The 12,014-nt window shown below is 38.8% G+C and overlaps 7 protein-coding genes across 7 annotated transcripts in view; 1 reads left to right on the forward strand and 6 right to left on the reverse strand.

The window, feature by feature from the left end:
- The window catches only part of CBG01670, a gene marked incomplete at both ends in the record, with an annotated part of 5,608 nt that extends 4,918 nt beyond the window's left edge, over positions 1-690 (reverse strand). The window contains 3 exon segments of the mRNA XM_045235874.1: positions 47-213; positions 401-641; positions 660-690. Of these exon segments, the coding sequence (XP_045091918.1) occupies positions 47-213; positions 401-641; positions 660-690 (439 nt within the window).
- Positions 691-892: 202 nt separating this feature from the next.
- Cbr-sars-2 lies at positions 893-2,625 on the reverse strand (the record flags this gene model as incomplete). Its single annotated transcript, XM_045235875.1, has 2 exons — positions 893-2,114; positions 2,441-2,625. The coding sequence occupies 2 exons, from the start codon at positions 2,623-2,625 to the stop codon at positions 893-895; spliced, it is 1,407 nt and encodes a 468-aa protein (XP_045091919.1).
- A 172-nt stretch (positions 2,626-2,797) lies between these two features.
- On the reverse strand, positions 2,798-4,722 carry CBG01668 (the record flags this gene model as incomplete). Its single annotated transcript, XM_002634069.1, has 5 exons — positions 2,798-3,355; positions 3,403-3,540; positions 3,587-3,828; positions 3,876-4,352; positions 4,557-4,722. 5 exons carry the CDS (start codon positions 4,720-4,722, stop codon positions 2,798-2,800), a joined length of 1,581 nt encoding a protein of 526 aa, XP_002634115.1.
- Positions 4,723-4,978: 256 nt separating this feature from the next.
- Positions 4,979-6,118, reverse strand: CBG26441 (the record flags this gene model as incomplete). The annotated part of the gene is made up of 3 exons (XM_045235876.1): positions 4,979-5,172; positions 5,487-5,584; positions 6,075-6,118. 3 exons carry the CDS (start codon positions 6,116-6,118, stop codon positions 4,979-4,981), a joined length of 336 nt encoding a protein of 111 aa, XP_045098031.1.
- Positions 6,119-6,285: 167 nt separating this feature from the next.
- CBG01667 lies at positions 6,286-9,151 on the reverse strand (the record flags this gene model as incomplete). Its single annotated transcript, XM_002634068.1, has 9 exons — positions 6,286-6,605; positions 6,652-6,923; positions 6,971-7,583; positions 7,630-7,735; positions 7,787-7,900; positions 7,947-8,039; positions 8,094-8,406; positions 8,462-8,666; positions 8,716-9,151. The coding sequence occupies 9 exons, from the start codon at positions 9,149-9,151 to the stop codon at positions 6,286-6,288; spliced, it is 2,472 nt and encodes an 823-aa protein (XP_002634114.1).
- Positions 9,152-9,325: 174 nt separating this feature from the next.
- On the reverse strand, positions 9,326-10,402 carry CBG01666 (the record flags this gene model as incomplete). The annotated part of the gene is made up of 3 exons (XM_002634067.1): positions 9,326-9,683; positions 9,730-10,234; positions 10,285-10,402. The coding sequence occupies 3 exons, from the start codon at positions 10,400-10,402 to the stop codon at positions 9,326-9,328; spliced, it is 981 nt and encodes a 326-aa protein (XP_002634113.1).
- Positions 10,403-11,103: 701 nt separating this feature from the next.
- On the forward strand, positions 11,104-12,005 carry Cbr-cogc-8 (the record flags this gene model as incomplete). Its single annotated transcript, XM_002634066.2, has 5 exons — positions 11,104-11,167; positions 11,217-11,341; positions 11,390-11,560; positions 11,612-11,722; positions 11,778-12,005. 5 exons carry the CDS (start codon positions 11,104-11,106, stop codon positions 12,003-12,005), a joined length of 699 nt encoding a protein of 232 aa, XP_002634112.2.
- Between the last annotated feature and the right edge of the window lie 9 nt (positions 12,006-12,014).

Genomic DNA, 12,014 nt, shown 5'->3' on the forward strand with positions numbered 1-12,014 from the left:
ATAGTTTTCTCCAGTTTTCCCCAAAGTTTCAGCCAGATTGGAACACTCTCCGAGTTTTCGCGGAGTTTTTTTCCTTTTTTGCCGACGCCCTGAATAACCCACAAGAAATCAACAGAAAATTGGGATAATCTGAAAAAAAATGACGAAAAAAACAGGAAAAAGCTCGTTCTTCGGCTTAAAATTGAATTTTTAGCGCGCGGGCTACGCGGGCTACTGTAAGCGTTGCGAGAGTCAATGGCTTTTCCGAGCAATGATCCTTTAAAAAATTCGCTTTTTGTTGTTTTTTCGCTATTTTTTGCAGAAAAAAAAGTTATTAGTGAATAAAAAAGATTTTTTGCGAATCGAATATGTTTTCAGCTATGGAAGACACTATAGTGATAAAAAAATTCTTCTCTATCGCACCTCCGACGCCAACAAAACAGGGGAATAGTTCGTTTCGAAATTTTTTGATTTTTTGGAAGATTCAAGAATAAATTCATATTTCCATGACTTCAAAAACCTGGAACACAGTTTAACATCGACAAAAACAGAGTAAAATGTAAAAAATTCGCTTGAAATCGTCATGTTTTTAATGAGTTTCCAGGCATGTTTCCCTTTCAAACAATCTATTCTCTGAGGGAAACAAAACAGCTTCCGATATACTTAATTCTGAAAATAGCCGGAATTTCCAGAATTCCGTTTCGAACACATTAAACGTCTAATAGAAATAGAGAGCTCTGAAACTGTCTTGCTCTCTGAAAAATTCGAATGTGCAGTGCGAATTTAAAACACGATAATCTGACAGCAAACTTCATTTGAGCTGAATTTTATAGGAATTGAACACTTTATTATCAACCAACTACGAATAAGCAAAACGCGAATTGAACTAGTTATCATCCCTGTTGGCTGATATTTAGGCGAGAGATTTTGCCGGCTGGAAACGAAGTGGGCCGCCACGTTGCTTAATTCTCTTCCGAAGGGGATCTGGAAGCTCTCCAAGTCCTTTTTTGTCCTGTAATAAAGAATTGCAGCGATCACTTGTAATCATTGAGACACTAACATTTTGAAACGTTTCAAGAACTGATATAAGTGTTCTTGTTGAAGAAAGGGCTGTTCCGTTGCAAGTGTGGACATATTTGGTTGTGCCGTCAGCAGTCTTGTATTTGATACCAAGTCTTCTTGCTTGAAAATCCGTGCAATTACTGGCTGAAGAAACCTCTCCATACAGTTTCCTTCCAGGCATCCATGCTTCGATATCGAATTTTTTAGCAGCAGATGCGCCAAGTTCTTCAGAAGGCATTTCAAGTTGTCTGAAAATACATAGCTCAAGATGACAATGAAAGGGTTTTTGATACCTGCAATGTATTCCCAGTGCTTGAAATGTTCCCTTCTGAACCTCTACCACATAATCCAATTCAGCTAAACTTTGCTCTGGAGTGCACACAACAAACATCTCGACTTTACTGAATTCGTGTACTCGATACAACTTTGCTTCGCTTGCAGATTTACTTATTTCCGTGCGGAAGCATCTGCTGAGAGAGACCAATCGAATTGGGAGTTGTTCTTCTTGAAACGTTCTCCCTCTCAAAAAAGCAGCGATTCCCATTTCAGCGGTACCAGAAAGTTTAGTATGAGCCTCATCGCCGGCCAGAGTGTACTGTATCGGATGTTCGCTTCTTTGCATGACTCCACATGCTTGTGTGACTTCTCCACTTACAAGATCAGGTACAGTAATTGGGCGGAATCCGAGTGCACACACTCTCTCATAGGCATAATCCAGCAGAGCTTTTTCTAGACTCGCAAGAGAACCGAGAAAGACGTATGATCTCTGTCCAGAAGCCTCTGTTGGATGTAACAAGGACCTCCAATTTTGAACAAGTTTCTCAGCAGTCAGACAGTCATCCTCTCGTTTGTCTCCCCATTCTGACACTTTCTTCGCGTTCTCTTCACTTCCTTGAGGCACACCATCCTGTGTCATATTTGGAATTAGAATGGCTTCATCGTAGAGTTCGTTCCAAAGTTGCGCATATTTCTGTTCGTTGATGTCATTCGGTTTCTCTCCGGAATTCATCATTTTCTGAATCACCGCCCATTTTTCATGAACTTTATCGATGTCTCCGACTCCTTTCCGATTTCTGAAAAATGTTTCGGTATTGAACACTGGGATTTATTATTCTGCTACAAAAATCCGGAGCTGTGGGAGAGGAACGCTCGTGGCCGAAGGTCTCACAACGAAAACTACCGTAACCTAAAAACTTTTATTTTCCAGATTTAAGTATCTCGTTTTATTAACTGATTTCTGTCGATTTTTCCATTTGTTTCTCGCCAAATTAGTCGGAAACTTGAAACAGTACGGAAATCGAGAAAAAATGTAATTTTAGGTTACGGTAGTTGTCGCTGTGGAACCTTCGTTTCTCTTCCACAGCTTCCATTTTTTTTGTAAAAGACTATTATCTCTTACAAAATATTCTCCTTAATTGCCTCTATATTCTTCTCATTTAAAAGAAATTCAAAATTCAAATCAGGTCGAAGAGTCGGAGGTGTTGAGTCTTCTTCAGAAGTCGACGCTTCAGTTGATGTGAATCGTCTGGCTAATCCGACGTTCAAGTTTCTGCTCCTCAGAGCCAGCTGATACAACCTTCTCATTCTCAAAGTACCTGCAACTATATGAATAGCAGTCTTTCATTTATCTATTTTTCAAAGTAATTTGATATGGACAACATTATTTTATCATTTAAATAAGTTTCGGAGAGAAAATAATATAAATGATCATTCATTTAGAACAAAAAGACATATATAATAAAGTGAGATCGATGAGTTACTGCATCTTCTTCGAATCATAAGCTTCAAACTTTTGAAGCGCGAGATCAATCATCTGCGTACAATGAGCAATATTCGCAGGGTCCATGTCTTTATTCGTTATCTCATTCTTGAATTTCTCCAAAGTACCTGCCATTCTAATCAACTTCTCTTCTGTTTCATTGCTCACAGGTGGAAAACATTTCCAGAACTGTCTGCAGATTTCACGCACCGAGCTATGAATATCCCTGATCTTCCCTAGTTCCTGCGCAGACTGGCACCAAGCCTCGGGAGGCGAAGCTTTATCTTCATCCTCTCTCATTGCCTCTTCCATTTCAAGAGCATCCATTTCTTGTTGATCCAGAAGCATTTCATTTCGATGAAGGATATCTTCAACAGACCAATTTTGAAAATAGTCAGCTACGATTCCTTTGTACTTTGCCACATCTTTTTTCGAGTAGACAGATTGAGAAGCTTTTGCTGACGAATTGATGCGGACAAGCTGAACTTCTTCCTCAATTTCTTTCTCAGCAAGATCCTCGGATTCCAATCTCCCTTCTGTTTCTGCTACGAGTCTCTGAAATAAATAAACATTTCTGATGAACAAGAAGGAGGATGACTCACATCCAAAACACCGAACCCCTTCTTTCCAGATGTTTTTGTCTCTCCTGTTTTCCATGAACTGGCCAAAATTTTTTCGGATAAATAGTTACATCTTTTGATAAGGGTGTTTCTCGTAGTTTTTGGTAGCGATTCTGATTTCTGGAAGATTAGTATTTTTGACTCATGCAGTAAACCACAAACTCACATGAACAAAATCTCTGAGACCATTGTCATCGATATGGTCCAGATCGAATCGTTTTCTTTGAATCCTCTCAGATGTCATCTTTGTCATTTCTTCTTCGTCGTCACGAACGCATTCAGCAAATGGATCTTTGGGATTTGGAAGAACCTCTTTTTCGCGATGAAAATAATGTGACTGGAAGAACTTCTTCCAGAATGTCTCTTCTGACATTTCATGTGGAACCAATTCGAGATTCTTCTTCTGGACTATAACATCATTTAATTAGAAATAATTCCGAATAAAAATCTCTCACCTGCTGGATAAGTGGTGTAAATCGCTTGAATAATATCTGGATTGAGATTCAATCGTACTCCATTAGTTCCTTCCTGTTGAACGATATTTGCAAGAAACGCTCCGTTGATTCCAATTCTATCTTCCGAAACGCCTTCTTTCTGATAGTAGTCTGCCCAAAAATCTTGTGGAGTGATTACTTTCGTAGCAACTAGATTTTTATAGAGCTTTTCAAGATTGCGATCTTCTTGCAGAATTTTTTGTTTCGCTTGCAACTCCACTTGTTTCGACTGGCTCTCTACTGATTTCGCTAACTCCTGCACACGATGGCGATGTTCCAATAAAGCAGCTTGAAGTTTCTCTTTGATATTATCTCGCTGCTTCGTAAGTTCTTCTTTTGATGCACCGGGGTCCAAGAACACAAAAGTAGCCTGCTCGTCGTTTCTCAAATTCAATTGCAATTGAACTTTTGATTTGTGTGGTGGTGAGACACGCTGACCTGCAAATACATCATAAAACGAAACATTTAATACAAAAAATCGGACGCAGGTAGCCGTAGCCGAAGACAGCTACATCGAAAAGTGAAAAACGAGAACAACATATAGGTTACTGTAGTTAGGGCCATCGGCCACGGCCACCATATTTTCGCTTTCACAGCCCCGGTTTTTTATACTAGGATTATAACTTTGAATTAGTTTCTCACCATTGATACGGATAAATTTACATGTGAATACTTCTGGACTCGCGTTGTCTCTCCATTCAATATAATCACTAAACAGAATCAATCGTCCAATTGGCGATTTTCCTTCTCCAGCCTTTCTGTACTTCACATTATCAACTCTCACTAATGCTTCGGTTTCATCAGACATCTTAATAAGATAATTTTCAATAAAAATAGTTTGTCAAAAGAAGGTAAAAAGTAGGTGGAAACCACAATTAAAAACAAAATAAATTGCTAATCAAAAATGAAACATTTATTTAAATATGAGTGATTAAATCGGATATGTTCAAAAGTATACATTATGATTTTAATTGAATGACGGAGGAGTTCCTGATCCCCTTTGTCTTCTCATTCCAGATTTTCAAATTTTTTCTGCTCGATCAGGCAACTTTTCTACACTTTCTCTACTGATTGTGCACAAGTTGAAAATGTTGAAATAAAGCAGTTTGAAGTTGTTGTTTGACATTATCTCGCTGCTGAGCAAGCTCTTCCTGTGATGCACGGGGGTCGAAGAATACAAATGTGACCTGCTCGTCGTCGTTTCTCAAAACCAATTCCAATTGGGCCCTTGCTCTGTGTGGTGGTGACACACGCTGACCTGAAAATAAATCATGAAAGAGCACATTTTCATAATATAAGAAGGAGCGATTTTCAAAATTTTCAATTTTCATCCCAAATCACTTCGATTTCCAAAATTTCTGTGAAGTTTCAGTAAAATCACGTGAATTTCCAAAATCCCAGAACTCGAACCGTTCGAGTTCTGTGAAAAATCCCAGAAATTGCAACGTTCAATTTCTGTGAATCACGTAAAATTTCCAAATTCCCAGAAATTTTGGAAATCGAAGTGATTTGGGATGAAAATTGAAAATTTTGAAAATCGCTCCTTCTTATATCTTTAAATTAATTTTTTACCAACGATACGATCAAAATTGCATGTGAATACTTCTGGACTGGCGTTGTCTCTCCATTCGATATGATCATCAAACAGAATTAATTGTCCAATTGGAGATCTTCCTTCGGCAAATACTCATTAGCTTGATGATCTTTTGCTAATTGCAAATTTCGTTTGCTAAATTTTGATCATTTGCTAAATAGAGAGCCTAAAAATTAAAGCAAAAATAGGAATATTCTGTGAAAATTGAGTCAAAAAGTACTGAAATTAGCAAATAACAGGAAAATTTCCACTTTAGCAAATGATAAAAATTTAGCAACTGAAATTTAGCAAGTGAGACTATTTTAGCAAATGAGCGAGTTTAGCAAGTGAGCATATTTAGCAAGTGAGCATTTAGCAAAAGATCATCAAGCTACTATGCTTGTCTGAGAAAAAAAGGTTGAGATGCAGAGAAAAAGTGTCTGCGTCTCCTCCTTATGTGTGCTATTTAGGCTCTCCGCTTCGATATCGCTACCGTATTTAGACTGCAAAAAATACTCTCTAACCTTTTTTTATCAGACAAGCATAATAATGAGTATTTGCCTCTTCCTTCTCCACCCCGTCTATACTTCACATTCTCAACTCTCAATAATGCTTCGTTTTCATGAGCCATCTTAATAAGCTGATTTTCAGTAGAAATAGTCTCGAAAAAAAAGGTAGAAAATAGGTGGAAACCACAATTCAGAAAAAAAAACTAAACTTCTGATAAAAATAAAACATTCATTGGGATATGAGAGATTAAAACCCGATATGTTTAAAAGAGATTCATACAAAATTATATTAATTGAACGGCGGTCTACGTAATGGCGGAGGAGTTCCTGATCCCCCTCGCACTCCTCGTTCCAGATTCCGAAGTTTTTCAGTCCTTTCTGCTCTTTCAATTCTTACAGGTCTATCCGGCAACTTTTCTGCTCTTTCGGGGCGTTCTGATCCGTCAACGATGCCAGCTGGGCTGGCAGGATTTTCGAACTTTTCAGCGAGTTGTGGATAAAGTGGAGCCTTGTTTCCATGCGCTTCTCTTCCAACGAACTCCCGACGTTGTCCTTCCTCCTTCTTCTCTATTCTCTCGCAAACATTAGTGAAAAGATCGAATTCGATATCTGAACAATAGCTTTGCCTTTGAAAAGATGAACATCCGAGCCTTACCTTTAGCTAATTCGAATAGTAACTCATCCAGCTTCGCGTTCTTCGATTTGTCGACAATAGTTGGTGAGCCATCTCTATCAGCGTATTTCAGAAACCTTTTCAACATGTTTCTGGAACGATGTCCTGATCCTTCTCCTTCTTTGTTATCATCTTCTTCCATTTCCTCCTCTTCCTCATCTGAACATGAAGAACAAGTGTCGGATGATTCAGATTCGGAAGATACATCAGTATCTCCCCTTGTTTTCATGAAAAATGGGCGCTTCACAAACATTCTGAAATAGAAACACTATTCATTTTTGAAATATAATTAGCTTCTTACTTGTCAATGGCTTCATCGTCTTCCAAATCAACCTCCAATAATTTATCAGCACCCATAGTCGTCATGAATGTCTTGTAAACTGCTTTATGGCGGACAGAGAAATTCGAATACTTCATCAAATGCTTTGCTAATTCCACAATAGCCACTCTCATCTGTTCTTCTGGATCCGATAGATCTTCTACTAGACAGGCATCAATATCCGCGTCTTCAGGAACGATAAACTCCTTCAGCGCTCTCATTTGGTGCAATTTCATGATTTTTGAGTTGCATTGCTGAACGTCCGCTGGTGTCAACCTCCTTTTTGTGATTTTAGTGACCAAGGGTTCCAGTTTTTTAGTGACCTCATCACTGTAGAAAATGAAGGTGTCCTCTTGGTACATTGGAATGTTTTTGGTGATACATCTCAAACGTTTCTGAATGTCTAAAGTCTTGAGACGTTTCCGTTGTTTTCCTTTTTGTTCAGCCACATTATCATCTTCTAGGAAATTTTTGCCGACCTTCTTGAACTCTATCTGCTTGAAAGTATGCTTCAACTGATGAACATTGATAGGATCTCTGATGCGAACACGTCTTGGAGGTTTCAGCTCTCGAAGGCGTTGTAGTCTTCTCATTTCTGCAACAAGGTTCTGAATGATAACGTTTTTATAGAATTTTCTTACTTTTTTGCATGAAATCGATGTCAAGAATGTACATCCGTCCTCGGTTTGCAATTAGGATATGAGAAACCAATTTATCCGGCATGTTCATTCCCAACAAGCTAGTTTTCTGTAAGATTTTTAAAACTTTATTTGTAAAAGCCTAAACACTGAAACCCACTTCTGAATCAAGCATCACACATCTACCGTCACGAACGAATTGTGTAAGACATGCGGAAGGCCGAGAATAGGCGACAGCTGTTGTGCAGGGAACTGCATCATCGTGATATGGGAACTGAAACATCATCAGTTCATTGGTTGTCTTAACAAGACTAACTTACTAAAGTCCACTTTATTTTTGGTGCTGTCGTCCAAGTGAGCCTCATTGTGTCGTAAGTGACTCCACTATTGGCATTGCCCTTTTCGCTCACTCTCTGTAATCAAACGATTTGGTAAAAAAAAAACCAAAAAAAAAAATAAAATATTACCGCAATCAAGTTATTCTCTTTCAACTGCTCATGTACTTTTGAAGAGTGAAACAGCTCGACATCATAGTTTGTTGATCCTCGATTGTCTTCTTTCATCGGTATTTTTGTTACTGTCGTCGAGCTAAGGTCGAATGCAGCCACAAGAACAGAGTGGATTGCAACACACATGTCAGACGCTTTTCTTGAAATGACCCAAAATTTTAGAAGTGGAAGATCTGGATATTCTTCCAAAGAATGCGTTTTGACGGCGCATTCTTCATCTGCTCCATAAAAATTCACAATGAACACTCGAAGTGAAGTGATTGGACAGAATCTGGAAATCACAACTTTTTGTTTTGATTCTTCATCAATCTCCATTTATAACTTACGTTCTATTTGATTCCGAACTGGCAATAGCGTTCACACTGCTGACAAGAGAGGCGATTTCTTCTTTCGCTTCCATCATCTCCTCATCTGTCTTATATCGGGTATAAATGATTAAATTCCCATTGTTTTCGATAGCCGGTGATGCAGGTTCGTCATTCAATTCTTTTGTTACGCGAGCGACTTCGGAATTTTGATCGGATCGCTTTTCTGAAACATATCATTAAAGTATAACTCGTAGTTGATCTTTCAAACCAACTGATATTAAAACGAGCGTTAAAATTGTGTTCAATCTGCTCTGGCGACTCCACGGCAAGAGCTTCAATAGCCATTTGCCACCCACAGGTTGAGTCGATATCGATGTCTTCCGGACACGGTTTTCCTGTTTTCTCTATAAGCTCTCCCAACTCAGCACGTGTGATAAGATCCGTTGTCCATTCAGCGTCCAACATCCTTGCCAAATAATCCGCCAAAGCAATTCGAATTTGCAGAGATCCATGAGGATATACATCAGACAGGATTCTATGCATCTCAAAAACGCTTTCAACGCACCATGTCCAGTAATCTTTTTTGATTTCCAGCTTTTTTTGTTTTACTCCTTCTCTGATTGCGATATCGAATGTTTCGTTGGTTTCTTCCGCGAAATCGGCATTCCGATCCAGCACGACCACGGTTTTCATGTCTCGTTGCTCCATTTGAACTAATTAATATGACATGATAAATATTATACTCAATTATCTAGTGTGCGGTATCAAATATTCAGTAGTAATTCAACCTGTTAATAGTTTTGTAAGCGAGGCGATGAGAACATAATTTATGATTAAGCAGGCATAAATATATTTTATAATACATGGATGGAAATCAATGTTTCACTTTGCGGCAACTTTTGTTTGGCTTTTGACAAGCATGGTTTGAGCAAGAAGACTTTGATGCTTGTAGTAGTTGACACGAACCGGGTCGGACTTTTGGAGTTCACTGTAGAGCTGTTTGGCACGCTCTGCACTCTCGTCTGCTTTAACCTGGTTTTCGATGTTCTCCAGCATTATATCAGCAATGAAAGCGAGAAGAAACGGTGAGCGCTTTTTTTCTGGTGTAGTATCGTACAGATCCTCCACAAAACTGACCACATCGCAGTTCGCAGTGATTCCATCATTGATCAATAGGCCCGTCAAATAATTCCAAGCACTTTCGTTGTTTGGAATGTTCCGAATGAACTGTTTGGCCAAACTAGAATTTGAACTGTTATAAAAAGACAAAAAAAATGGAAACCCACTTGATCTCGATATCAATCATGCTCTTGTCTTCGATTTTATCGTGAAGAGTAAGCAAGAAATATCGATAATTGTAGACTGAGTTATTCCGACTGTCAATTAAGAGCATCTTGAGAGCAAAGCTCAGCTCGGCGTCCAGAGGAACCTTGAAAGTTCGAGCAACCCACTGACGATGTTGCCAAGCGTGATAGTTCTTCTCTTCGTCTTGAATTATTTTCTCACAAAAACTGAGCTCGCCCTGAGCCACACTCTCGCCGATCAGCTCCACGATGAATCGACGGTGATGCCAAACTTGATAGTTTTTAGAAGATTCCTCAATGATCTCGTCAAGATAACGCATCTCTTTTTTCAGATCACATCCCAGTTCGGTAAGACAGAGACGACGGTATTGCCAGACAGTATAGTTAGCAGGATTCAATCTGATGCAGTCCTCAAGAAGAGTCATCACACGCGGTGATTTCTCTTTCTTTATGAGCACAGCCCGGAAGTACGCGAACGCATCGATAACTGAAAAGTTGGAAATCCGACTAGTGAGCGGATATCGATGTGACACTTACAGTCCTCGGTGACGGCGATTTTCACAGCCACCTCTTCGTCTTTACCGGGGTAGATGGGAGTCACATCCTTCCAGTCAGCGTTATCTTTGTACAAAGGAGAAGAAGAAATCTCGTTCATCACTGTTTACCTGAAAAAAATTAATGAGAAATTTTCAGAAATTGTCTTTTAAATTTCGTAACGAAAAGAGCATGTTCAAAGTTTTGAGACATTATCATCTCAGAGTGTACGAACGATAAATACCTATTATGCTCTGACCAGTAGAGTTCTGAAACGTTACAGCTGTATTATATATCATTTTTATTAGTTTAAAGCATAGTTGCAAAATCTCGGGTCGGCCCGTCGAGAATTTTGGCGGGCCGGGCCGGGGTCTGTACAGGCGCTAATTTTTTTTTTCGAAATTTTCGAAATCAAAAATTTATACAAAAATGACCTATTTCTGATTACTTTCAACTTTGTTAATTTTGTTAAAAAATGTAACCTTTTTTCTTTTTTTATTCAAATAAATTTTCTAATTTTTCATCGGAAATTTTTCAACAGTGGTAGGCGGGCCGGGCCGAGAAAATTCGTCTACCGGCTCCGCCGCCCGGCCTTTTGCAACTATGGTTTAAAGTTTTGTTTTTCACAGGGCTATTACCGAGTGTCGCCATTATTTTTTAACCTGTTCGAAAAACGACGAAGAAAATATTCAAAACTAAACAGTGTGCAGTGTGTCGTAAAATTGCGCACATCGCGCAAACACTTCGGCTCCCATGTCGATTTACGGACAGCCAACACGATTTCATACCAGCAATTGCATAGAACAACGTTTCTTGAAAATCATGGATTCGGATTTCAATTTTCAAAATGGAGATGATATTCGCAACATGGGTCTTGAAGAAATGCGTAAGTATCACCATATCATCCGAGAAGTATCAAACAAACTGAATTTCAGGACGACAGAAAGTTCTATTGGCAAGTGAACTAAAAGCAATTGATGCACAAATTAGTGATCTTGCTTTCAATAACTACGGAACTTATGCAGATGCTGGGAGAGCTACTCACGATTGCTCAAAAACAGTTAACGCTTCAAACTACATTAATCAAATTGGAAAGTAATTTTTTCAGTTTGGTGAAATGCGCGACAAGACTGTTGATCTTTCATCACAAGCAGAGGAGCTAACGAATGCGTTTCAAGAATTTCGTGTGAAAGCTAAGCAGCTATCAGAAGAGCAAGATCTCGTGAGAAAAGCCCTAGACAAATCTAATCCAATTTGGGAGCTACTGACTCTTCCCTCGGTAAATATCCTTTTTTGAACTAATTATGAGCTAAATATAACAACATTTCAGCGCATGGACGTTTGTATCCGTGCTGGTTATTACGATCTAGCGTATACACTCACGAACTACGGAATGCAGCTCCAGCAACAGACTCAACTTTACAAAAATCCACTTATAAAGGTCTGAAAACCAATTTCTTTTATTTCAAGTATTTATATTATCTTTATTGTTTCAGAAAGTCGCGGATCATCTTGTTGAAGCACGCTCCTATCTTCTAGAGGAGTTGTTCAATAAGTTTGCGGGCCCTCTCGACCTCGCAGAATCTATCAAAGTTGTTAACAACGTCCGAAAAATGCCATACCTAACTGCTAATCAACTAAGAATCGCGGTGCTTCAACATAGAGATATTTACTTGGAAAAGCAAATTTTGGATATTTCAGTGAGTATCAAAGAAATTTATTAACACAACATC

This window comes from Caenorhabditis briggsae, assembly GCF_000004555.2.
Source record: "Caenorhabditis briggsae complete genome, chrIV, whole genome shotgun sequence".
Taxonomy (NCBI): Eukaryota; Metazoa; Nematoda; class Chromadorea; order Rhabditida; family Rhabditidae; genus Caenorhabditis; species Caenorhabditis briggsae.